Source organism: Peromyscus californicus, unplaced genomic scaffold (genome assembly GCF_007827085.1).
Source record: "Peromyscus californicus insignis strain IS unplaced genomic scaffold, ASM782708v3 Scaffold_9__1_contigs__length_137607984, whole genome shotgun sequence".
Lineage (NCBI taxonomy): Eukaryota > Metazoa > Chordata > Mammalia > Rodentia > Cricetidae > Peromyscus > Peromyscus californicus.
The window spans coordinates 16,695,628-16,721,539 of NW_026294617.1; the positions used below are offsets into that span (position 1 = coordinate 16,695,628).

Sequence of the window (25,912 nt, forward strand, 5' to 3'; positions counted from 1 at the left end):
GACTAGACAAAATATTTGGGGTCCAATTGAAATGTTAGATTTACAAAGGTTTAAGGAGGCAATAGTATCTTATGGCATGCATTCCCCATATGTAAAGCAAATGTTAAACTCTTGGTCAACATATAATAGGATTGTACCACAGGACTGGCAGGAGCTGGCACAAGCTGTTCTTGAACCCAGTCAAAGGCTTCAGTGGCTAACTTGGTTCAAGGATGAAGCTAAAAACATAGAAAAACAATGGAGGGATAAAGAAATACAAGTCTGCCAGGATGAGCTCATTGGAGGAGGTCAATATGCTTCAGCACAAACACAATGTTTATATGATGTCCAAACCTGAATTTTATGTCGAACAGCAGCTTTGAATGCATGGGACAGAGTTGAGGAACCAGGAAAAAATACTGAGTCATTTACAAAGGTGATACAAGACCCAAAAGAATCTTTCACAGATTTTTTTACAAAGACTGGCTTCAGCAGTAAAGAGAATGGTCCCGGATTCAGAAGCTAGTAAGATAATAATTGAATCTTTGGCCTTTAAGAATGTGAATGCAGCATGCAAAAGAATAATCAGGCCATTAAAGGCAAGATCTGCACCTTTGGAAGATTGGATTAGAGACACAGTTAATGTTGAAGCTCATGAGCATGATGATATGTGGGTAGGAGAAGCAATTTCAAAGGAGTTGAGGAATGTTAGATGTTTTGGATGTGGAAAGCAAGGACATTTGAAAAGGGACTGTAAACAGGTCATTCCTAAAAACAATGTTTCTTCAAGGAACACTGGCAACAGAATGCCCCTTCCTTCTGGAGTATGCAGAAGGTGTGGTAAGGGAAAACACTGGACCAACGAATGTAGATCAACAAGGGACAGACAGGGTAATCCTTTGCCTCAGTCTTTGGGAAAATCCCAGAGGGGCCTCATGCAGGCCCCCATAGCAAATCCAGTTCAAACCTTTCCTGCAGTCATAGAGGAAACCCCTACTCAGAGCAATTAAATAACCAAATGCCTATTGGAATAAATCATGCTGGTCAGGATGATAAAACAGAGAGAATAGAAAATTCAAGAGAAAACATAAATAAAATTTTTTGGCAAACTTCTATTAATGAACAAAGACCAAAATTATCGATAAAAATAAATGGTGTTTTGTTGTCTGGTCTGGTAGACACAGGTGCGGATATTGCCATAATTGCACCAGAATTTTGGCATCCAACTTGGCCTCTTCAGGAGGTAAATGTTCAACTGTTAGGAATTGGGACGTTATCTCAGGTGAAACAGAGTGCAAGATGGCTCGAATGTATAGGCCCAGAAGGACAGAGAGGAAAATGAAAACCATATGTGGCTAACATAGCTATGAACCTGTGGGGTTGAGACTTGTTGCAACAATGGAATACTCAGATTAACATACCTCCAATCTCAGAAACAAATCATAAACTAGCACATGATTCTGAGAGAAATATTAGAAGGCATTATTCTGAGTGGTCACCAGCCATCCATATTATACAAGAACAGGGCACAACAACTAATGATCTTCTAAAGACACCAACAGCTCTACCTTTAAAATGGTTAACAGACAAGCCTGTATGGGTCCAGCAATGGCCTTTAACAACAGAGAAACTCCAGGCTTTAGAAGAGCTGGTAGAAGAACAGTTAAATGCTCAGCATATTGAAGAATCTCCTGTATTTATTATTAAAAAGAAATCTGGTAAATGGAGAACGGTAACAGACCTTAGAGCAATTAACAAAGTAATTCAGCCAATGAGCTCTCTACATTCTGGAATTCCTTTGCCTACTCTGTTACCAAAAGGATGGCCTCTCTTAGTTATTGATTTAAAAGACTGTTTCTTTTCAATACCCTTACAAGAAAAAGACAGAGAAAGATTTGCTTTCACAGTGCCTACTTATAATAATTCTCAACCAGTTAAAAGATTTCAATGGAGGGTCCTCAAACAGGGAATGTTGAATAGCCCAACTCTGTGCCAATATTTTGTACAACAACCATTGGAAGTGATATGTAAAAAATTTCCTAAATCTATAATTTATCATTATATGGATGATATTTTACTAGCTGACTCAAATGCAGATACTTTAGAATGTTTGAAGAAGTAAAGAAAATTTTGCCTTGCTGGGGATTACAAATTGATCCTGAAAAGATACAAAGAGGAGATTCTATTAATTATTTAGGATATAAAATAGAGCTACAAAATATTAGAACCAAAAGGTGCAAATTAGGAGAGATAGACTCAAGACTCTTAATGACTTTCAAAGATTATTTGGAGATATTTCTCATCACGAACTATTGTTGAGGTAAAAAATGATGAACTGCATAATTTGTTCAAAACCTTACAAGGTGACAAGGAATTAAATAGTCCAAGAGAATTATCACCTGAAGCTGAGAAAGAATTGGCCTTGGTAGAAAAGAAAGTACATGAAGGGCAGGTGGATCGTATTGATCCAAAGCTGGATTGCATTGTGGTTATTTTACCTTCTAGGCATTCCCCTACAGGAATAATAATGCAGAGGGAAAATATTATATTTGAATGGATATTTTTACCAAATAAACCAAATAAAAAATTAAAAACTTATGTGGAAAAAATCTCTGACTTGATTTGGAAAGGAAAATTGAGACTTTGTCAATTAGCAGGATTAGACCCAGCAGAAATTGTCATATCTTTAACTAAGGAGGACATTAAAAAATTATGGACAGAAAGTGAACCTTGGCAAAGAGCTTGCATTAATTTTTTGGGAGAAATTAACAGCAAATATCCAAAAAGCGATAGAATTGATCTTATAAAGAGAGCTGATTGGATCTTGCCTCGAATTGTATGGGAAAAACCCATATCTGGAGTTTGTACATTTTATACAGCTGCTAACAAACAAGGAAAGTCAGATTACAAATCAGAAAATTTAAGTAAAGTGGTTCAAAGTTCTTACAATTCGGTTCAAAAATCAGAATTGTATGCTATTATGTTTGTATTAATGGATTTTTCAGAACCTTTCAACATAGTAACTGACTCTCAGTATGCTGAAAGAGTAGTGTTACATATTGAGACTGCAGAATTTATCCCTGATACTTCAGAATTAACTTCACTATTTATTCAATTACAAGATACAATCAGGAAAAGGAGTCATCCTTTATATATAACTCACATCCAATCCCATACTGGTCTGCCAGGCCCTCTAGCACAAGGCAATGATGAGATTGATAAATTATTGATAGGAAATGTGCTGGCGGCCTCAGAATTTCATAAAAAACATCATGTCAATAGTAAAGGTTTAAAAATGGATTTTTCTATAACCTGGCAACAAGCCAAAGAAATAGTAAAGAAATGTCCTACTTGTTCCTTCTACAATCAAATGCCATTACCAGCAGGATGTAACCCAAAGGGTATTCAAAGGAATGAAATCTGGCAGATGGACGTGTTTCACTTTGCAGAATTTGGAAAATTGAAATATATACACCATACTATTGATACTTATTCAGGATTTTAATATTCAACTGCTTTGAGTTCTGAAAAAGCTGATTCTGTAATCACTCATTTGCTAGAAGTTATGGCCATCATGGATATACCTGCACAAATCAAAACTGATAATGCTCCATCATATGTCTCTGTTAAAATGAAACAGTTTTTTGCTTATTACAATATAAAGTCTATTACAGGCATACCACATAATCCTACAGCTCAAGCAGTTATAGAAAGATCAAACAGAACTCTAAAGGATATGCTAAATAAACAGAAAGGGGTAACAAAACCCCCCAGAAATAGACTGCATAATGCTTTATGAACTTTGAACTTTCTTAATGCCAATGAGAAAGGAACAACAGCTGCAGAGAGACATTGGATAATAGAAAAAAACTACAGAATTAAATCAGCCTATATACTTTAATGATGTGCTGACCTCAGAATGGAAACCAGGTATGTATTACGTTGGGGTTGAGGTTTTACTTTTGTTTCTACAGGAGAAGATAAGCTGTGGGTACCATCAAAATTGATAAAGGTTTGATTTGAACAAGAGAAACCTCTTAATTAGAGGAGGTGATAGTTCATCAACCAACTTGAACATCCAATTTAAACTAACTTATACTAGTAACACATGCCTTTTCATTTAATCAGATAATAACTTGCCAAAAAGGAACATCCCCAAAATTAGTCTTGGGGAAAGGTTTTTGTTTTTGTCTTTTAGGAGAATGAAGGTTAAGGAATCTGAAGAACACTGGACAAATGAGACAAATGAACAAAAGGGACAAATCATCTATCCCAGGAAACAGAGTGAAATGGCGTATGGGTATATCATCTAAAAAATTTTTTTATAAGTCTTCCTAAATGTTTGTTTCTGCTTTTCTCTAAAGATTTAACACTATTGGTCTTCTTATAGTCCCAGTCAATTAAAATTTAAAGCTGACTTTGGAGTTGGAGAATGGCTCTCTCCTTGTTTAAACTGAAGCATGTTGTTAAAAGGAAAATGCAAACTCCCTGTATCATGCCAGAAGAAAAGAGCCATCTTCTGCTATGGGACAGGAGAAATGCCAAATTAATTAAGGGACTATTCTATCACTAATCTCAACTCTTTGATTCTATTCTGATTCTTTAAACTTTTCTTAAAGTATAAATTTGATATCAAAATTTACAAGATTAATATATATATATATATACATTTTAAACTTTGTTAAGATATGAATGGTCATATAGAGTACTAACTAATTCTAGAAAAAAGGCTTCAATTAGCTGCATATATATGTCTTTGTGTTCGAGTCTCTTATCATTTTTCTGCAGGAATTCACGGCCAGGCCTAACATCAACTGAAGTCTCCAAGAAGATGGGGCCCCACAACAACAGCACTTCCATGTGGACAATAATAATATCACTAAGCTGACAAACATCATCTACAGATCAGCTTTGAACTACAAGGTACTCAGAGCAATTTTGAGATGACTAGTTGACATGATCCAGTCTCAAAGACTACTTGAATAAAGACTTGAGATAAACCCTGAATTTTGGCATTATACACAGAATGGATAATGAAGGATATAGTTACCTTTCCTAGAATTTGACAATTAACCTAAAATTTTTCTTTCAGGATAAAGATAACTTCACCCATACCCAGCAGGAAGCAATTTTAAGAAAATGACGCCCACATTCCCAAAGAGGTGGTGTGGGGCGGGTGGTTTTTTGGTATTTTTAATGAGTTTTGGATCTGGGATAATTTTCATTCTTTAGGGGATTGTTTACAAGTTGTTGTCAAGGGTTAGGAAAAAGGCTAAGCAAAGGAGATTAGATTTAAGATTCTTGTTAAAAAAAAGGAAGAAAAGAAGAAAAAGACAATTACTAGTTTTTAATACTTTACATTGGATTGGATTGTTTTATATTGTATACAAATTATATATATTGAATTTGATATTGTTAGAAAATGCTATATGTATATTTCTAATTGCACTTATGCCTTTCATTTAACAATGCAATTTTCTGATCCTTGAATGTTATTATTACCAACTACTAGGATATAAAGAAATGAAAGTTAGTAGTTAGACATTACAATAGAACTTGTCATATTAGATATGTTTTAAAAATTGAGCAGATATATTTTAGACAGGTCATCTTCAAACCCTTCAGAGATCTACAGAATATGGCATTTAAAATGTTTTAATAACTTAGAAAATTTTTCTTTTTTGAGACATTTCGGCACCTGGCAGAACCAATCTACTTCAGAGAAAATATGGGCATTGAAGAAACTGCATATGGAGTTAACTTTCATTGTGGCAAAATTTAGCCACTGGACAACAAAGTATCCTCGAATCAACTGCTGACAAAATGGACAGACAGGACATGAAACAAAGGACTATGGATTCTTGCCAAAACAAGTGTGGTTATGGCTTTATCAAAAGGCATCTTCTGAGGCCAGGACAATATGGCACCATCCCTGAAGTGGTCTTCGCAATTCGGAAAAGGCACAGTGCCCTCTTCTTCGAAGGCAGCTGCACAGGCAGTGGGCCGATGACTTTTGATGTGCTATGGAACAGCAGCTGAAGCAGTTATTCTTGAAGAGTAACTAAGCTCACGCCTCTCAATAGTAGACTGGCATTTGATAGAGGGATGTGGAGAAGAATGGGATGCTGAAATGAAGCCATATATACATAGCCAAGAAGAATGGACAACTGAATTAAAAAACCATCAACAATTTCCAGAATTTAAAATCCTGAATCATGACATGACACTAGTGGAATTCAGGTGTTTCTGGTACATGGACTGCTCTCACCCAATGTGAGGTTGAACTGTTGACCTTGTGTATATCCTACTTCACAAATGAGTCTGTCAGATATGCTAAGCCTATAGGCTGAAGATGATGCCCCAGCACTGCGGAGAAACCTCAGGTGACTGTCCAGACAGCTGGCTGTTTCTGTCAACTCACAAATTTTTTGGAAGTTTCTTGCATGCACTTTCTGTTTTTATTTTTGTTAGCTAATATTATTTCCTTCTTGGATCTCTGAGGGAGTTGAAGATTAGTTAGTTATAGTTGAAGGTTAGTTAGTTATATTTGAAGACTAGTTAGGATAGAAAGTGAATTAGGTACAATTTGGACTTACCAAAAAGGATAGATAATGGAATTTTTTTCTCTGAATTTGTCAAATAAAAATGGACTAGACATTGTTTAGGCATTTATTACTTGTATATATTGTATATAGTTATTGTACTTTTGTATATAGTTTTTCTTTTGTTAGTTATAACCTTTTTCTTTTTTTTCTTTTTATTAAAATAGAAAAGGGGAAATATGGTGGTATATAATTTGTACTGAAATGTGATTTTAATTGTATGTTAATAAATAAAGTTGCCCAGGGGTCAGAGCTATTAGAGCCATAGCAAGAGCATGGTGGTGGTGGTGCACACCTTTAATCCCAGCACTTGGTAGACAGAGCTAGGTAGATCTCTGTGTGTTCAAGGATACAGCCAACATTGGAGACACATGTCTTTAATCTCAATACCATAGAGGACCTGGAGGGCTGTACATACAGGCAGTGATGAAGCAGTCATGTGTTTGGGTTTACAACCAATAAGAAGGCAGAACAGACAGTCTATATAAAGAGGAACAGACAGGAAGTAGGCCCCCTTTTGGAGAGCTCTCAGGAAGGATAAGGCTCTTAGTTCTGACCTCTTGGCTTTCTTCTCTGAATCGCCTCTGTGTTTCTTATGTAATAAGACGGTTGGTTACATTTACACAAGCATGTCTATCTGGCAGTAACTATCTCCTGTGGAAAAGTGAGTTTGTAGAATAGTGTCAGGCTATAGCTGAAATAAATTGACCATCACCTTTGATATGCTTGCTGGGGAAGGCCTTTCTTGAGAGATGGGTCAACAGTTAAATTTTGATATAGTGATGTATGCTTAGGTTAATCCTGCTGCCAAAAGAGCTTGGAATACACATCCATCATCAGGAAGACAACCTGAAGGCCTGATGAGTTATTTCAAGATTTTGTTTCCAAATTAATGAAAATGGCAAGCAGGTTAATCATAAGCTGGGCTTTTACTTGTAAAACAACTTGCATATGAAAACACCAATGAAGCATGCCAGGCCATAATACATTTGCCCTCTTCGAAAAAAGGGAAACATTTCTGACTATATCCAACTTTGTTCTGTAATAAGGCCATCCTACAATCAAGGGATAGTCATAACTGCAGCATTACAAGGAAAAATGGTTAGAGAAGTTCTGTAACAGCAAAGACATCCTAATTCCAGACATGGGAAAGATACTGGAACTCCTGGAAGTTGTTTTGGGTGTGGACAGATAGGACATTATATTAGAAGGTGCCCTGGCAAGAGTAGGGGCTTGGGATCAAATAGAGAATCTGGTTTATGCCCAAGATGTAAAAGAGGGAAACATTGGACTAGTGAATGTATGTCAAGTGCAGATACCCAGAAGAGTCCATTTCAGGGAAATGGACAGAGGAGCCCACCCCAGGCCCCAACAAGATAGACCTTGGGGTAATTCAGAAGTCAATCCTCTGGCAAAGAAATACATTCAAGACCTCTATAGAACAACACCAGGTAGTACTGGATTAGATCTCAGTTCTTCCATCTATACAGTTTTGACCCCTCAAATGAGAATGCAAGCTCTCCCTACAGGTGTTTATGGACCTTTGCCACAGGGCTCTGTGTGGTTATTGTTGGGTAGAAGTTGTACTACTATGCAAGGAATTCTCGTTGCCCCTGGAGTGATTGATGCTGATTATATGGGAGAAATAAAGGTGATGATTCATTCACTCACAAGAATTTCAGTAATAAAGATCGGTCAGGGACTTGCACAGTTAATCTTACTTCCTCAAATACAAACAAAAAATCCAGTCAAAAGAAATGAGAGGAGAGGCTGGATTCGGTTCGTTGGATGCCCATTGGCTACAAGCCATAGAACCACAATGTGCAGAACTTATGTTAGTCATAAATGATAAAAGCTCTCAGGTCTTTTAGATACAGGAGCAGATTTCTCTGTTGTATCTGCTAGTCAATGGCCTGCTCTGTCACAAAAAATGGAGATTGTTACACAGCTGCAAGGAATTGGCCAAACTCAGTGTCCTGAGAAGAGCAGTAATGAGCTCTCCTGGAGAGATGAAGAGAGTCATGAAGGGAATTTTCTGCCATACATTGTCCCTCACTCGCCTGTAAATTTGTGGGGTTGAAATGCTTGGAGCCATATGGGAGTATATTTGTATCGTCCTGATATAACTGTCTATGAACAAAGAGTTCCTGACCAAAAGTTAGCAGAAATGTCATCTTTAACCCCTAAAGAAAAAATGAATAAGGAAGGTATGGAGCATTTTTAAGAAGGGTCATTGAGCAGCCTGTACTCCATGCAGATCCTATCACTTGGAAATCTAATCAGCCTGTGTGGATAGATCATTGGCCTCTAACAGAAGAAAAAATACAGGCTGTCTAGCAGTTAGTACAGAAACAGCTGGATGGTGGTTGTATTGAACCTTCTAATTCTCTCTAGAATTATTCTATTTTCCTGATCAAAAAAAGAAGTTAAGGAAATGGAGATTATTACAGGATTTGAGGAAGATTAATGAGACCATACAACCAATGGGAGCTTTGCAGCCTGGATTGCCTATCCCTACTGCCATACCAGAAAATACGGATAAAACTATTTTGGATTTAAAGGATTGTTTTTATACCATTCCTTTAGTTCTCCAGGACTGTCAAAGATTTGCATTTAGTGTTCCCTCAGTCAACTTTAAAGAACCCATGAAAAGATTCCATTGGAAGGTTTTGCCCTGGGGAATAGTTAATAGCCCAACACTGTGTCAGAAATTTGTAGCTCAAGCTATCCAAAAAGTTAGAAAGCAAGTTCAGCTGGCTTATATTATTCATTACACGGATGATATTTTGCTTGTGCATAAAGACAAAGAAATTTTGCTTGACGCCTTAGGACAGCTTCAGCACTGCCTTACTCATGCAGGGTTAGTGATCACTCCAGAGAAAGTGCAGAGACAGTCACCTTTTCAATATCTAGGACATGTATTATACCCTAAGGAAATAAAGCTTCAAAAATTGGAAATAAGAAAGGATGAGTTTAAAACTTTAAATGATTTTCAGAAATTATTGGGGGATATTCAATGGTTACACCCTTATTTAAAACTATTTGCTGGTGATTTGAAACATTTAAGGGGTGTTTTAAAAGGAGATAATGATCCTAATTCACCCAAAGAGTTAACTGAAGGAGGTAGACAAGCTCTCTTGCAAGTTGAAAAGGCTATTCAAAACCAGCAAGTACATTACATTAATTATGCCCTACCTCAGTATACAAATATTTTACCCACTAGACATGCTCCTGCAGAAGTATTATGGCAAAACAATCCTCTCTTATGGTTACATCTTACTGTTTCACCAATCAAAGCATTGAATCCCTACTATGAGTCTATAGCTTGTTTCGTACAAAAAAGCAGAATTGAATTTAGATGTTATTTTGGTAAAGAACCTATGGTAATTAGTGTTTTTTTTACAAAGCAGCAAGTTGATTGGCTTTTTCAAAATAGTGATTCTTGGACAATTGCTTTTTCTGTTTTCAGGCCAAATTGATAATCAGTTCCCATCTGATCCATTGTTGCAATTTATTCAAATGCATTCCTTTGTATTTCCTAAAATCACTATGAAAGACCCCGTAGAAGATGCTATGCTAGTTTTTACTGATGGATCTTCTAATGGAAAGGCTGCTTATATTATTAATGGAAAAAGTTATGTAGTACAAACAACTCCAGCTTCTGCACAGATAGTGGAATTACAGGCAGTGAACATGACTTTTCAGGTTCTTGCAGACAGTCATTTAACTTATATATAGGCAGTCAATATATTTATAGAGCTCTTCAAATCATAGAAACTGTTCCCTATATTGGGACTAACAACAATCAAGTTAAAATGTTATTTCAACAAATTCAAGGTGCTTTTCATAAAAGAAAGCTGCCATGCTTTGTGGGCCATATTAGAGCTCACTCCAATCTTCTTGGTCCTTTAGCTGAGGGTAATGCAATGGCTGATAAGTTAACAAAGATAGAAGCATTATCCCAAGTGAAATTGGCTCAACAGTCACATACTCTTCATCATCAAAATAGCAAAACCTTAAGAAAACAACTCAATCTTACCAAGGAAGCAGCTCGAAAAATAGTTAAATAATGTGGGGTATGTCCAAAATATTTTCTTGTCCCTCACTTAGGGGTAAACCATCGAGGCCTTCTTCCTAATCATCTATAGCAAATGGATGTCACTCATATTGCAGAATTTGGCAAATTAAAATATGTATATGTGACCATTGACACTTATTTAGGATTTTTAATGACCAGTGCACAATCTGGGGAAGCTACAAAGCATGTAATTACACACTGTTTGAAGTGTTTTTTGTATATGGGTATAACGAAAATTATTAAAACTGATAATAGCTCTGGATATAGTAGTAAAGCATTTCAACACTTTTGTACCCAATGGAAAATTGAACATAAAACAGGTATTCCTTATAATCCTCAGGGACAAGGTATTGTAGAAAGGGTTCATAGCAGTCTTAAAATACAGCTTCAAAAACTGAAAATAAAAAGGAAGAAATTTACCCTCAATCACCACATAATGCATTAAATCATGCTCTTTTCATTCTGAATTTTTTGAATATGGATGTCTGTGAGGAGTCTGCCATGGACAGATTTTGGCACAGTGGTAACCAAGTGACTTTTGCTCAAGTGAAATGGAAGGATCTCTGCTCAGGATTATGGAAGGGTCCTGATCCTGTGTTAATATAGGGTTGAGGACATGTTTGTGTTTCTTCACAAGAGGAGAATGAAGCTTGGTGGTTACTGGAGCATTTGGTAAGGAGCATGGAGCTAAGGAAGGTCAGCTCCAATGACATTCCCATAGAAGAACTGGAATGAAAGTGGCTGAATTAGTGTTTCAGAGGTTTTGTCACTGGTTAATGCAAAATGTAAGGAAATGGAGTTTGGAGATATGCCACTTTTTGGCTTTATGGCTCCTTTGTGGAAATACTTTATATAGCCTAATAGCCGTGTAAGATTTTTGCTAAGAGATTTACAGCTGTTCAATATGGTAATTTCACCCTCAGCCTGAAGCAAAGCTTTTCAGTAGAGCAAACCAAAACTACTGCTGTAACAGAAACATTTGTCTAAATTGAAGCACTTAGGGGAGCTATTATGAGTTGGGGTAAAGGGACAGCCTCTAGTTAAAAACCATTTTCCACTGAGAGCGCATCTCTGCTGGTTCCAGAGTGGCTGAAAGAACTCAACAACTTTGGGGTGTGGCTTCTTCCCAAGAATGTTACAGTCTCCTAGCAACAAGTGTTACAACTCCATAACAACAACACTCACTAAATCCCAGTGTTGTATATCAAAACTGACTATAACCTCTGAAATTTAGAAATGATTTGTGTACTTCCTGTTGTGTTAAAAGTCATTCTAATAGTTCTATAAGTTTGGTAGAAATCTTTTAAGTGTTTGCTAAGTTAGATATATGCTAATAGATGTATAGAATATCTTTAAGACATGTAGTAATAAATAATAAAAAGTAAAGACATGTAGTATATTTGCTAAGGTAGTCCTACAATAAGCTTGTAAAAAGTAAAGATGCTAGTTGCAAATGTAAGTTTAAATAAGAATATAAGGAGTAAATATATAAGTAAATGTAGGTTTAAATAAGAATGTAAGAAGTAACTATATAAGTATATTTGCTAAGGAGTTTCTTTAAGAATATTAGCTTGTAAGAAGCATAAATGAGTATATGTTGATATGTTACATGTGAGTTTCTAAAAAAGTGTAAATGTTGAGTGTGAATGTATGCTTAATGTAGATGGCAAAAAAGTGTAAATGTTTGAATATGAGCCTATGCTTAATATATCAAGCTGGCAGTCTGAGCATTTTCAAAAACTCCAGAAGCTGCTAAGATGCTAAGAATTGCAGACAACAGAACCTGTACAACAATCACAGACAGGCATCTGCAACTGAGACCCATTGGAAAATCAACGCAGCAAAGAAAAACCTGAGCTAGCAGCAAAAATGGCGCAGTTTAAAATGCTACTGTAACTAAAGATGTCTTTGGCTTAAGAATGAAAGCTGCAGAGATGCTTGTTTGAACTAAAATTGTTAGCTGCAAAAAGTTTTTGGTTGTAAAACATTTCTTCATATTTGGAAGGCTGGTACCATAATTTATTATTTAAATTTTGGTACTTAAGAAATGAACAAAAGTGATTTCAATGCAATGGGATGACCTAGGAACTGTTTTCTAGAATTATTTGTGTTAAAATAAAAAGGAACTGTTTAAATGAAGAAATTTATTGTTTCTACCTAGGCTTGAGATACAGTTTTGCATATGCATGTATGCTTTATTAACTGTGGTGATTCATGAAACATTATGTGTTAAAAATGAAACTTTTAATGGAACTGTTTATGTAAAAATGGAATTACTTATGAAACTGGTGTTGTGTTTAAATGGAAAAGTTTGGATTTTCTTCTAACTAGGTTCAAGATTTTGTTCAAAAAATTATAAAGAAAAGAGGGAGTAATGAGTGAATTAAGGTTGAGTGTATTGATAGTAATCCACCCTGGTTTGAAGTTAATGAAATATTTAAGTTTGATGTGAATACATCAGAAGTTTTTCCTATGTTCTCTTAGCAAGAAATTCAAATGGTTCTGTTAAGAGTTTGATTTGAGATGGAAGATTGATGGAATTGCAACTACGTATAGCAAAATTTGTTAACCTGCTGATGTTAATGATGAAACTAAGGCATTCTTTAAGTTTGCAAATACATTAAGAGTTTTTGGGTTAGAAAAGGCTGGATGCAGCTAAGACTGCTGTAGTCACCTTGGACCCAATCAAAAAAAGAAATGTCATCTTTATTATTCTCAATTCCCATACTGGAAGAGGTGACAGCTATGGAGATTGCTATGAACTATTAATGAGGAGTTGTTTTTTTATATATTAAGAAAGGGGGACCTGTGGGAGCCCATTTTCAGGTTTCCTAGTGGCTTTACCCAGCAGGTCTGCATAGAGAGGATGCTTGGACACAGGGTGTGAGTGCAGGTGTCTGAGATGGTCTGCACTGGGCTGTGCTGGGGGGAGATCTTTTGCTCCAACCCTTGGCATTTCTGTAAATACCCTAGGGCAGAGACAGTCAGGGCCTGTTGGAATAGGTTCCAGGCCCTCTCGAGGTTATCCTGTATTTTCTATCTGTTTCTCCCCACTCAAAATCCTTCTATCTAATATTTTCTGCTGCTCCTACTCAAGAGCACTCTGGAGAAATGTGGGGGTGGTGGGTAGCCCTCCCACAATTGGGGAGGTTTAGGTAATGCTTGCCCTGCTGGAAGAAGTATGTCCCTGAGTGTGAACATGAGAGTTCGCATCCACACACCATTTCCAGTTCCCACTTTCACCTTCATGCCACAGGTGGAAGATGTGAATTCTTAGCTTCCTGCCTTAGCTGCCATGTTTGACACTTGTTGCCATGCCACTTTCATGGTGATCCTGTATCTTTCTGGACCTAAGGGCCAACTATTCCACAAGTTGACATAGACATAATGTTTTATCAGAGAAACATAAAAGGCACTAATACACATCATGTTTTATACCTGGATGCCTTAATTTCATGTAATTGAAGAGAACTGTGGAATAGAAAGGGTCTAGCTCATCGTTTAAATTCATAGGTTTTTGTCCATATGAGTTTGAAGGTGCAAATAAAAAAAGAGGGACATCATAATGCCTGAACAGATTGGTGACACTTGTCAAATATTTTCTCCAGAGTAATCTTGTGTAACTGAATGTAAGTCTGTTGGGTAAAGATCTTACCAAACTCTTTATGGCCAGATTTCCCTCAGTATTAGGTTTTTTTTTTAGGCCCTCAAAGACTACTATAAAATGAAAAGGCCTTAAGAGACGAATTACACATTAAGTTTTGTTCTTGTATAAAGACTAATATAAACTGCAAAACTTTACCACATTCACTACATTTATAGGGTTTCTCTGAGCGTGATTTTTTTCTCATGATTTCAAAGACTGCTGATTCATGCAAAGGCTTTTCCATATTGATTACAATCATAGGATCTCTCTCCAGTATGTGTTTCTTTATGCCTTCAGAGACTACCTGCACATGCAAAGGCTTCACCACATTGATTACATTCATAGGTTTTCTCTCCAGTATGTGTTCTTTCATGTACTTGAAGACTGGAATGTTGTGAAAAGACTTCACCACATGAATTACATTCACAGGATTTCACTCCAATATGTGTTCTTTTATATATTTGGAGACTATTGGCACATGTAAAGGCTTAACCATATTAATTTTATTCACTGGGTTTCTCTTTAGAATATATTCTTTCATGTATTTAGAGAGGACTGTGGCATGAAAAGGCATTATCACATTGATTATAGTTGAAGGGCTTCTCACTAGTATGAGTTCCTTTATGTATTCAGAAACTACTGACACATCCAGGTTTTACCTCATTGATAACATTCATAGGATTTCTCTCTTGTATGTGCACTTTTATGGATTTGGAGGTTATTGTGTTTTGAAAAGGCTTTATCTCATTGATTATATTCATAGGGTTTTGTAGCTAGAGTTTTCTTGCCTAGCCCACAGCCGATCAGACCCAACCAAGTAAACACAGAGACTTACATTGCTTACAAACTATACGGCCATGGCAGGCTTCTTGCTAACTGTTCTTATATCTTAAATTAATCCATTTCTATAAATCTATACCTTGCCCCGTGGCTCGTGTCTTACTGAAATCTTCACATGCTGCTTGTCATGGCGGCAGCAGACAGTGTCTCTCTGACTCAGCTTTCCACTTCCCAGAATTCTTCTCCTCCTTGTCCCATCTATACTTCCTCCTGCCTGGCTACTGGCCAATCAGTGTTTTATTTTTTAACCAATCAGAGCAACACATTTGACATACAGACCATCCCACAGCACTTCCCCTTTTTCTTTATTAAAAGGAAGGTTTTAACCTTAATATAGTAAAATTACATATAATTTGGGAATTTGGGCGTAGTTTCTCTTACTACTTCCTGCTGGAGGGGGGCACTGTATCTTATGAGGACACAAAGAAAATTTTAGGGTTATGGAGTAGTCCATGAGGCTGTATTGTCTGAGCCAGTTGCCTTTAAACCATTCTGGATGTTGGATCATCTGGGCCATGGTGTCTTCGGAGAACTTTCAGGGGGTCTTCACAGGTCAAACCTGATGTATCTTAATCTGGAACAAATCCATAGCCTCTGGCTTTCTGTGGAAACAAAAGCAGAGCCTCCTTTCCAAAGCAACATATCCTTAGATCCAAATTTTGAAATCAAGGTACATTTAAAATATACATTTTGGCATAACTCAATAGCTTTTGTAATCAAATGTTTTTCTTCAGTTAAAATATCAAAGAGAACATAATCCAGATTCTCTGTGTAGTAGCCATCTTTACATGGCTTATTTTTTATATTACCTTGACCCTATTGCTTTAAACTGCAGCATTCTAAGACTGCAGTTGGCTGCTGGCTCCGCCCATTTCAGCTTCCCATCATGGCAGTGGTACATTTTCCGCCAGCTCTGGGAGCCATCAACTCTCAGAAATAGTGGGTCTATGCTTCTATAAAAGCAGCGTGTAGCGCAGAAACTTCTTTTTTTTTGTTTGCTTTGTTCTAGCAAAGGCTAAATCCACCACGCAGCTTAATGTGCCACTTGCAGAGGCCTCATTTCCACTATACTGCAGGTCAAATGCACATTCATCAGGAACCTGCCATAGTAGCTCAAACCGGCAGACTGCCACTAACTTGAGAGAGACAACTAGGAAGCTGTTTTTACCTCCATTTTAGAATCTTTTTTCTCAGGTTTTAGGTGGAAACTCTTGCCAACACATTGGGCGCCATTTGTAGCTAGAGTTTTCTTGCCTGGCCCACAGCTGCTCAGACCCAACCAAGTAAACACAGAGACTTATATGACTTACAAACTGTATGACCATGGCAGGCTTCTTGCTAACTGTTCTTATATCTTAAATTAATCCATTTCTATAAATCTATAACTTGCCACGTGGCTCGTGGCTTACCGGCATCTTCACATGCTGCTTGTCATGGCGGCAGCTGGCAGTGTCTCTCTGACTCAGCCTTCCACTTCCCAGAATTCTTCTCCTCCTTGTCCTGCCTATACTTCCTCCTGCCTGGCTACTGGCCAATCAGTGTTTTATTTTTTTAACCAATCAGAGCAACACATTTGACATACAGACCACCCCACAGCAGGGTTTCTCTCAAGTATATGTTATTTTATGTATTTAAAAATGACCTTGAATTGCAAAGGCTTTACCACACTGATTACAGTCTTAGGGTTTCTCTCCAGTATGTATTCCTTTATGTATTCCAAGATTGTTGAGACATACAAAGGTTTTGCCACATTCATTAAATTCATAGTTTCTGTCCAGAATGTATTCCTTTTGTATTTGGACATGACTGTGTCATATAAAGGCTTTATTACATTGATTGCATTTGTAAGGTTCCTTTATGTATGCAGAGATTACCAGCACATGCAAAGGCTTTATCACATTGACTACATTCAGGGGGTTTCCTCTCTAGATTGTGTCCTTTTATGTTTTTGGAGATGAGAGTGTTGTGAAATCCTTTATTACATTGATTACATCTGTAGGGTTTCTTGCCAGTATGTGTTCTTTCATGTCTTCAGAAACTATTGGTACATACAAAGGCTTTACCATATTGATTACATTCATAGGGTTTCTATCCAGTATGTGTTCTTTCATGAATTTAACGGTTACTGTGTTGTGAAATGCTTTTATCACGTTTATTACATTTGTAGGATGTCTCTCCAGTAATGTGTTCTTTCATGTCTTTGGAGATAACTGTGTCATGAAAAGGCTTTATCACATTGATTACATTTGTAGGGTTTCTCTCCAGAATGTGTTCTTTCATGTGTTTGGAGACTACTGGAACATGCAAAGCCTTTACAACATTGATTACATTCATGGGGTTTTTCTCCAGAATGTGTTCTTTCATATATGTAGAGATGACAGTGTTGTAAAACGGCTTTATCACATTGATTACATTTGTAGGGTTTCTCTCCAGTATGTTTTCTTTCATGTATTTGGAAACTACCAACACATGCAAAGCCTTTATCACATTGATTACATTTGTAGGATTTCTCTCCAGAATGTGTTCTTTCATGCATTTGGAGAAAACTGTGTTGTGAAAAATTTTTATGACATTGACTACATTTGTAGGGTTTCTCTCCAGAATGTGTTCTTTTATGTCTTTGGAGATGGCTGTGTTGTGAATAGGCTTTCTCACATTGATTACATTTGTAGGGTTTCACTCCAGAATGTATATTTTCATGTTTTAGGAGACTACTGGAACATGCAAAGGCTTTATCACATTGATTACATTTGTAAGGTTTCTCTCCAGAATGTGTTCTTTCATGTATTTGGAGCTGACTGTGTTGTGAAAAGTTTTTATGACATTGACTACATTTGTAGGGTTTCTCTCCGGAATGTGTTCTTTCATGTCTTTGGAGATGACTGTGTTGTGAAAAGGCTTTATCACATTGATTACATTTGTAGGGTTTTTCTACAGAATGTGTTCTTTCATGTTTTCGGAGACTACTGGAACATGCAAAGGCTTGATCACATTGATTACATTTGAAGGGTTTCTCTCCAGAATGTATTCTTTCATGTATTTGGAGCTGACTGTGTTGTAAAAAGGCTTTATCACATTGATTACATTTGTAGGGTTTCTCTCCAGTATGTGTTCTTTCATGCATTTGGAGAGTACTGGCACATGCAAAAGCTTTATGACATTGATTACATTTGTAGGGTTTCTCTCCAGAATGCATTCTTTCATGTATTTCGAGACGACTGGGTCGTAAAAAGGCTTTATCACATTGATTACATTTGTAGGGTTTCTCTCCAGCATGTGTTCTTTCATGCATTTGGAGATAACTGTGTTGTGAAAAGGCTTTATCACATTGATGACATTTGTAGGGTTTCTCTCCAGTATGTGTTCTTTTATGTCTTTGGAGAAGACTGTGTTGTGAAAAGGCTTTATCACATTGATTACATTTGTAGGGTTTCTCTCCAGTATGTGTTCTTTTATGTCTTTGGAGAAGACTGTGTTGTAAAAAGGCTTTATCACATTGATTACATTTGTAGGGTTTCTCTACAGAATGTGTTCTTTCATGTATTTGGAGACTAGTGCCACATGCAAAGGCTTTATCACATTCATTACATTTGTAGGGTTTCTCTACAGAATGTGTTCTTTTATGCATGTGAAAATTACTGTATTGTGAAAAGGCTTTATCACACTGATTGCATTTGTAGGGTTTCTCTCCAGAATGTGTTCTTTTATGTATTTGGAGAGTATTGTTTTGTGAAAAGGCTTTATCACATTGATTACATTTGTAGGGTTTCTCTCCAGTATGTGTTCTTTCATGTCTTTGGAGATTACTGGTGCATGCAAAGGCTTTACCACATTGATTACATTCATAGGGTTTCTCTCCAGTATGTGTTCCTTTATGTATTTGAAAATGATCATGACTTGTGAAGGCTTTACCACATTGATTACTCTCACTGATTTTCTTTCCAGTATGTGTTTCTTTATGTATTTGGAGACTAATGTTGTGTGAAAAGGCTTCATCATATTGAATACAACTATGGAGTTTCTCTCCAGTATGAATACTTTCATTATTCTGAAGATGACTGTAATATAAAAATGCTTTTGCACATTGAGTATATTCAGAGGGTTTCTCCCCAATATGATGTTCTTTGTACCTGTAAAGATAATTGGCACATGTAAAAGCTTTATCACATTCAGTACACTGATGAATATTTATATCAGTATGAATTAATTTTACAATTTTGTCTAATTTTTAAGACAAATAAGATCTTAAAGTTTACACTCATAGTGTTTCCCTTCATTTAGGGCTGTTTTGTGTCTTTGAAGGTATCTGTTATGGTAAGAGCCTTTATTATAGGGTCCACATTTATACAATCTTTTGTCTATATGAGATTCTTCACATATTTGAAGAGAACTGGAAGAACTCAAAGCTTTAACATACTTATTGCACTCATAAGTTTTCCAATAGTGAGAGTCATACTCCACTTGCAAAGTGAACCAGGAAATAGACATATTTATACATTCCAATACTCAAGGAGCTTTTCTCTAGTCTGGGTGTCTTGATGTATTCCCAATAAAGTTGGAAAATCAATTAAATTTAAACTTGTATCACACTCAAAAATTCTACTCAAAGTGGGGACTATTACTTGTCTTCTAATTATTCTGTGTGTGTGAGAGAGAGTTATGTTGCATCCTTCCTATACTCACATGGCTTGTATCCAGAGTAGTATATGATATACTGATAAAGGAAAGCAAACAAATAAAATGTTTCCACAGTGCATTCACACAACTTGACTTTCTGTTCCTCATAGATATATACTTGGATATATACTTATCACCTATTCAACACATATTCCTTTTATAATATCTGAGTGGCATGAAATTAAACAGATTGGCTGTTCAACAGCAGAGCTATCATGGAGCTGTAATTCAAATGGGAATATCAGTGAAGGCATTGTTTCACTGTGTTCTTTCTTAGAGGAATGCCTTGAAAACACATATCAGCTACCTGACATTGAGGTATTTGGTTTTGTGAGAATTTAACAATCATCAGTACACTTTCAACTGTGCTTATTTACATTGTCACTTTTATTTAAAACTTCTGGGACACATTAAAATTTCTCCATAGGCACATTTGTATCAGCCAGCACATGAGAAGTACCTTCTAAGTCTTCCAGAACTTTGACAATGTTCTTCAATATCATGGTCTTCCCAACTGTAGCCTAAAATACAGTACCAGAAAATATATCATATATTATGGGAAACTGTGCAAAAGTTAAATTATTATCTTCAGTGGACCTTAGAACAATGCCAGATATATTCACCTCATTCTTCTTCTTTCTCAATTGAAATTACAAAAGTGTATCAATAACTAAGGAAGAGTTGTCCCCTTATTTTAAAATGTGATAAAAAAAAAATTCAGTCTTACCTACAGCAGTAAGGTTTCTGTAGGTCTCCCACATTACATCTTTGTAGAGATTCTTCTGGGAAGGATCCATCAAAGTCCACTCCTCCCAAGTGAAGTCGATATGCACATCATCATAGGTCACTGCAGTCTAAAATATCCCATACATGTGTACAACAGAAAGTGTGATATGACAACATGGTGATGTATACTTCTTTGGCAGTATATTCATATAATTCTGGGCCTCCCCACAGTTATTCCATGACACAAAAGTTCTAATCATCAACTCATTTTAGAAAACAAAAACTGAACAATGAGGTTCACATCTGTTATTTCTAAACATTTTGTCTAGGATATACCCTTGCAGGAGTAATACCTATTAAGAGATATAAAGAGGGGCTGGAGAGATGGCTCAGTGGTTAAGAGCACTGGCTGTTCTTCCAGAGTTCCTGAGTTCAATTCCTAGCAACCACATGGCTCACAACCATCTGTAATCAGATCTGGTGCCCTCTTCTGGCCTGCAGGCAGACATGCAGACAGCACACTGTATACATAATAAAGAAATAAATGAATCTTTTTTTTTTTTTTTGGTTTTTTGAGACAAGGTTTCTCTGTGTAGCTTTGTGCCTTTCCCGAATCTCGCTCTGTAGACCAGTCTGGCCTCAAACTCACAAAGATCCACCTGGCTCTGGCTCCCGAGTGCTGGGATTAAAGGCATGTACCACCAACGCCCAACTAGGCTCACAACCAAAAATCTTTTTTTAAAAAAAGAGAGATATAAGGGAGGCAAGCAAACAGATCAAAGTACACATTAGAGTTATTGAATGAACAATTACTAACTACAAAAAAGATGGGCAAGTTGGGTGTACTGGCTCAAGTCTTTAATCCCAGCACTCACAAGGCAAAGGCAGGAGAATTTAATTGAGTTTGCTGCCAACCTGCCTATACAAAGAATTTCAGGTTAGTCAGTTACATATTAGTAAGACTCTTTCTCCCCCATAAAAATAAATTGTACAAAAAAGGTAGAAAGAACACACAGGTTTCTATAGAACTTTCTACAAAGAATTATGCATACACTCCAGTTCTGTTTTGATCTTCCAGAAACCAGTTTAAATTATAATAATAATAAGATCTTACTAAAAGGGAATGCATGTTTGAAGTTACAAGTGAACAGATGAAAACATCAGCAATATAAATGTTAATCATAAAAAATAACATAGGACAGTAGAAATGGTTCAATATTTAACACGTCTTGCTGGTCTTACAGACAGTTGGGCTCACCATAAATGGGGGCTTACAACTATCCATTACTACAAGTCCAGGGGTTGTGAAACTATCTTCTGATTCCTGTGAGGACCAGGCACACATGTGGTACATATCCATACATACAAGCAAAAGATGCACATTCCTCAAAAGAATTGAAAACCAACATGATAGGTAGGAAGAATGTCACACAGCTGCAATTGAATGACTCAGAAGGCTCATGCAGTTTTAATGTCATGAGTATGCCATCCTGGGAAAGAGAATGATACATTCTGCCATAATTCAAAATTCAACATGAGGGTGAAGCTCAGCAAAACAGCATATGCTTGACATGTAGAAATACCTATACAACAAGCCCATCACCCAATAATATAAAAACAAAAAAGCCCAGGCATGATGGCCAACATTTAATCACAGGATAAGAGCCAGAATAATTTGGATCTCTGAGTTTAGGTCAGTCTGGTATACAGAGGTACTTTCAGGACAGCCAGGACTACACAGGGAAACCTTCTCTTCAAAAACAAAAATAAAAACAACAAAATGGACAAAAACTCAGGTTACAAAATGGCTTAGCAGTGAATATCAATTGCTTCAACTATATCTTACAGGATTTAGTGATACCATGTATAGCAGTGGTTTAAGACATGACAGCCAGACACAAACAACATGAGCTAAAGAAAAGGGCTGTGGAATGCTCAGGTGACTGGGCTGTATCAGTACCTGGGCTTGAGCCCATCTGTACTGGCTGGGAAGATGTCTGTGTGACTGTGCTATGGTATGGGTCTGGTGGCTTGCTCATTGTGGACATTGTTGCTGGGTTTGGGGAAACAGTTGCAGTGGCATTTTCCTGAGTCTCAGACAGAACTTTGTTTGCTGTGAACAGTTTTCCTCAGGGTGGCTGTGGTTGGTGAAGAGGTGTTTGTAACAGCCAAACTTATCATGGGTAAAAATTTGTTTGTGTCAGTGACTTTGTCTAGTGTTAATGAGAGTGGAGTTAAAGCTGACTTCTCAGGAAGAGTGGGTGTCCCAGTTCCAGATGACGGGATGGTATGTTTAATGCTGTTGAAAGTATTGTTTTGGTCCTATTTGTTTTTCTGAGGCCTAGAGACACTGATGATCCTATTCCAGTGTTGGTGGACTTTGGTGATCATAGAGTTGTACCTAGAGGCATGATAACATTAGAAATTGTCTGCCCTGACTGGAAAGTTGTGTGATTATGCTGTGGTGTGTGTCTGGTGACTTGCTCATTGTAGGGGTTGTTGCTGTGGTTGGGGGTACACCTGCATAGGAAATGGATTGAGGCTAAAGACACTCAAATTCCTTCCCCAGTGAGGAATTTCATCCAGAAAGTCTCTTCCTGCTAAAGTTTCCCCAAACACCCAAAAGAAAGCCACCAAGGAGAGAGAAGTATTCAAATACATTATCCTATCTGGGAGTGTTTTCATTCAACTGAAAACATCCTGAACATAGGCTTATGGTCACCCCATGATCAAAACACATTTAGTCTATCTTCAATGATCCTCATAGTCTTCAACAGCACCTACAGTTTCAAATGTTCAAGGTCTCTTTGGACACTCAGGTGATTCCTTGACTCTGACATCTTGTAAAATCAGAAAAGAAGTTACATCTTTCCAACATACACTGGCACAGAATACCCATTACCATTCCCAAAGAGGAAGTGGAACACAGTGAGTGAAGACTGGACCAAGGCAAGACTGAAACCCAGCAGGGTAAACACCAAATCCAGCAGCTCTGTCTCAGACATATGGGGCTTCAGTTTCAAAGCTTAGGTGTCTCATTTTCCTGAAATTTCTCATATATCTCTTTGGCTACTTCCATTCCCTATATGCAGCTCTCCATGGCAGATGTCTCACAGCTTTGGTATCTCAACATTTTGTGGTCTCAAAATGTAACCTGGGCTTCATGCTCAAAGCTTCAAGCAATGAACTTTCACAGGATCCTCACTGGGGCTCTGACTCTGCCAAACATAGATGACTGCGAAAGTGCTAAACTGAAACCACAGATCAGGAATCCATGACCAGAAATTTTGATTCTTTCTTATTTCCAGAACCAGCACAAGCTTGGCTTCTTAATTGAGATGGACCTTGCAGAGTTAGGACAACACGCAGCAGGTTTTGTATGAAGCTGCTTCCTGGGAATAGGAATCAATTTGCCTAATCCTCTCATTAATTGAAGGCTTAACATGAAGACCTTAGGGTACCTAGATAGGCTTTCTTCTCTTTAATGGTGATCTACTTGAAAATTCCTATCTGTTTCAGCACATGACTGCCATGTGAAACTACCTTTTCATTGTCACTGGTGTCTGAAAAAATTATTGCATTTTTCACTGTAGACCTGAATGAGTCATCAGTAATAAGCAAGCAACAGATTCAATATTCCATCTAAGAAATGAGCCCATTACTTTTTAATTTGGCCTTACTCAATTTCTCAGGGCAAGGGCAGAATAAGGAAGATTCTAGGCCAAATAAGACACAAATGACCTCTAGCTTAATGTTTCATAGAGTCTACTTCTCACTAAAATCTATGACCTTGACCTCCTCTGTGTGCATTACTCTCATGAGTCTCATCTTCCTCATCCTACAAGAACAGCCTATTGAGCTCTGTGTATAGTTTTCTATGACTTTTGTCATTTAAGTTCTGATATCTTCTACATTCCTCTAAAGGACAACATTCCCAGATTCTTCCCAGCAACACAATCATTTTTGGTGTTCCATTTTTTGTTCTAACTTGCTTCTGTGCTGCTCTGATTAAATCTTCTAATCAAAATCTTCTCAGGTAAGTTTATTTAGCTGATTCTGCCAGGTCACAATCCATCATTGTGGTATATAAAATAAAGATAAAAACAATGGGCAAACGCTGTTTCCTGGCCTTCTCACTTGCTTTGTCACTGTCTTGTGCTCAGTCAGCTCTCCTATCCATCCCAGGTCCACTTGCTTAGAGATATTGCCAACTCACTGGAAGAGTCTTCCCACATCAATCATCAACACAATCTCTTACAGACATAGCCGTTCCTGACAATTATGAATAAACCAACTTTGAACATCGTTAAGCAAGTGTATTTGTGTCAGGATGGAGAAACATTTGGGGGATATATGCCCAAGGGTGGTAATAGCTAGGTTTTGAGGTAGATAGATTCCCAATTATCTGAGGAACTGGTATATTGATTTCCATAATGGCTGAACAAGTTTTCACTCCCACCAGCAATGGAGGAGTGCTCCCCTTGTTCCACATCCTGGCCAGCATGAGCTCTCACTTGTGTCATTCATCTTAGCCATTCTGACAGGTGTAAGATGAAATACCAAAGTAATTTTGACTTACATTTCATTGATTGCCAAGGATGTTTAACATTTCCTTAAGTGTTTTTCAGCCATTTTAGATTCTTCTATTAAGAATTCTGTTTAGATATGTACCATATTTTTTAATTGAACCATTTTATTTGTTGATGTCTAGTTTCTTAAGTTGTTTATTATTCTGAGTGAGGCAACCCAGAACCACATAGACAAACATGATATGCTATTCACTTATAATTAGACATTAGCTGTCAAGTAAACAATACCAACAATATAATCCACAGACCCAGAGAGGATAAGTAACCAGGATGGTTGTGGAGGCAGGGGAATGCATGGATCTCCCTGGGAAGAGGAGATAAAATAGATTTTATGGGTGGACTGGGGGCAGGAACAGAAAATATCAAGTAAGAGAGGGACAGAGGGAGAGAATATAGGAAAAAGTGAGTGCAATAGGGTAGCTATTGGGGGTGATGTGGAAACCTAGTATGGTAGAAACTTTCTGGAAGCTATCAGGATGACTCTAATGAGGACTCCAAATATTTGAGAATATGGAGCCTGAACTAGCCATATAAGGCTCCCAGTGGTGGGAATGGGACACCAGCCTAGCCACAAAAATGTTCAACCCACACTTACCTTGTCTGCAAGATATTCTGGGGTAATGGTGTCTTGGAATTTGTGTAGTAATCAACCAACTACTGGACTAACTTGAGGCCCAAGATCAAAGAGGGAGCCCATGCCCAACACTGCTTGGATGAACAGGAACCAGAAGTTAGATGGCTCAGAGAACTAGGGTAGAACCAAATACAACTGACC

General features: G+C 37.3%; 1 protein-coding gene across 11 annotated transcripts in view; it reads right to left on the reverse strand.

Annotated features, from left to right (window-relative positions):
• Positions 1–14,786: 14,786 nt before the first annotated feature.
• Positions 14,787–25,912, reverse strand: part of LOC128105057 (zinc finger protein 431-like) — a 28,201-nt gene continuing 17,075 nt past the window's right edge. For 5 of the 11 annotated variants that reach the window (XM_052729889.1, XM_052729887.1, XM_052729886.1 and 2 more), the window contains 4 exons: positions 25,733–25,885; positions 20,550–20,676; positions 20,283–20,343; positions 14,787–19,275 (listed from right to left, as the gene is read on the reverse strand). In XM_052729889.1, coding sequence (XP_052585849.1) covers positions 17,361–19,275; positions 20,283–20,343; positions 20,550–20,619 — 2,046 coding nt within the window. In that variant the 5' untranslated portion in view covers positions 20,620–20,676; positions 25,733–25,885 and the 3' untranslated portion in view covers positions 14,787–17,360. Of the gene's footprint in view, positions 19,276–20,282; positions 20,344–20,549; positions 20,677–25,732; positions 25,907–25,912 lie in introns of all 11 variants that reach the window. The other 6 variants (XM_052729890.1, XM_052729881.1, XM_052729882.1 and 3 more) reach the window with 2 other exon arrangements.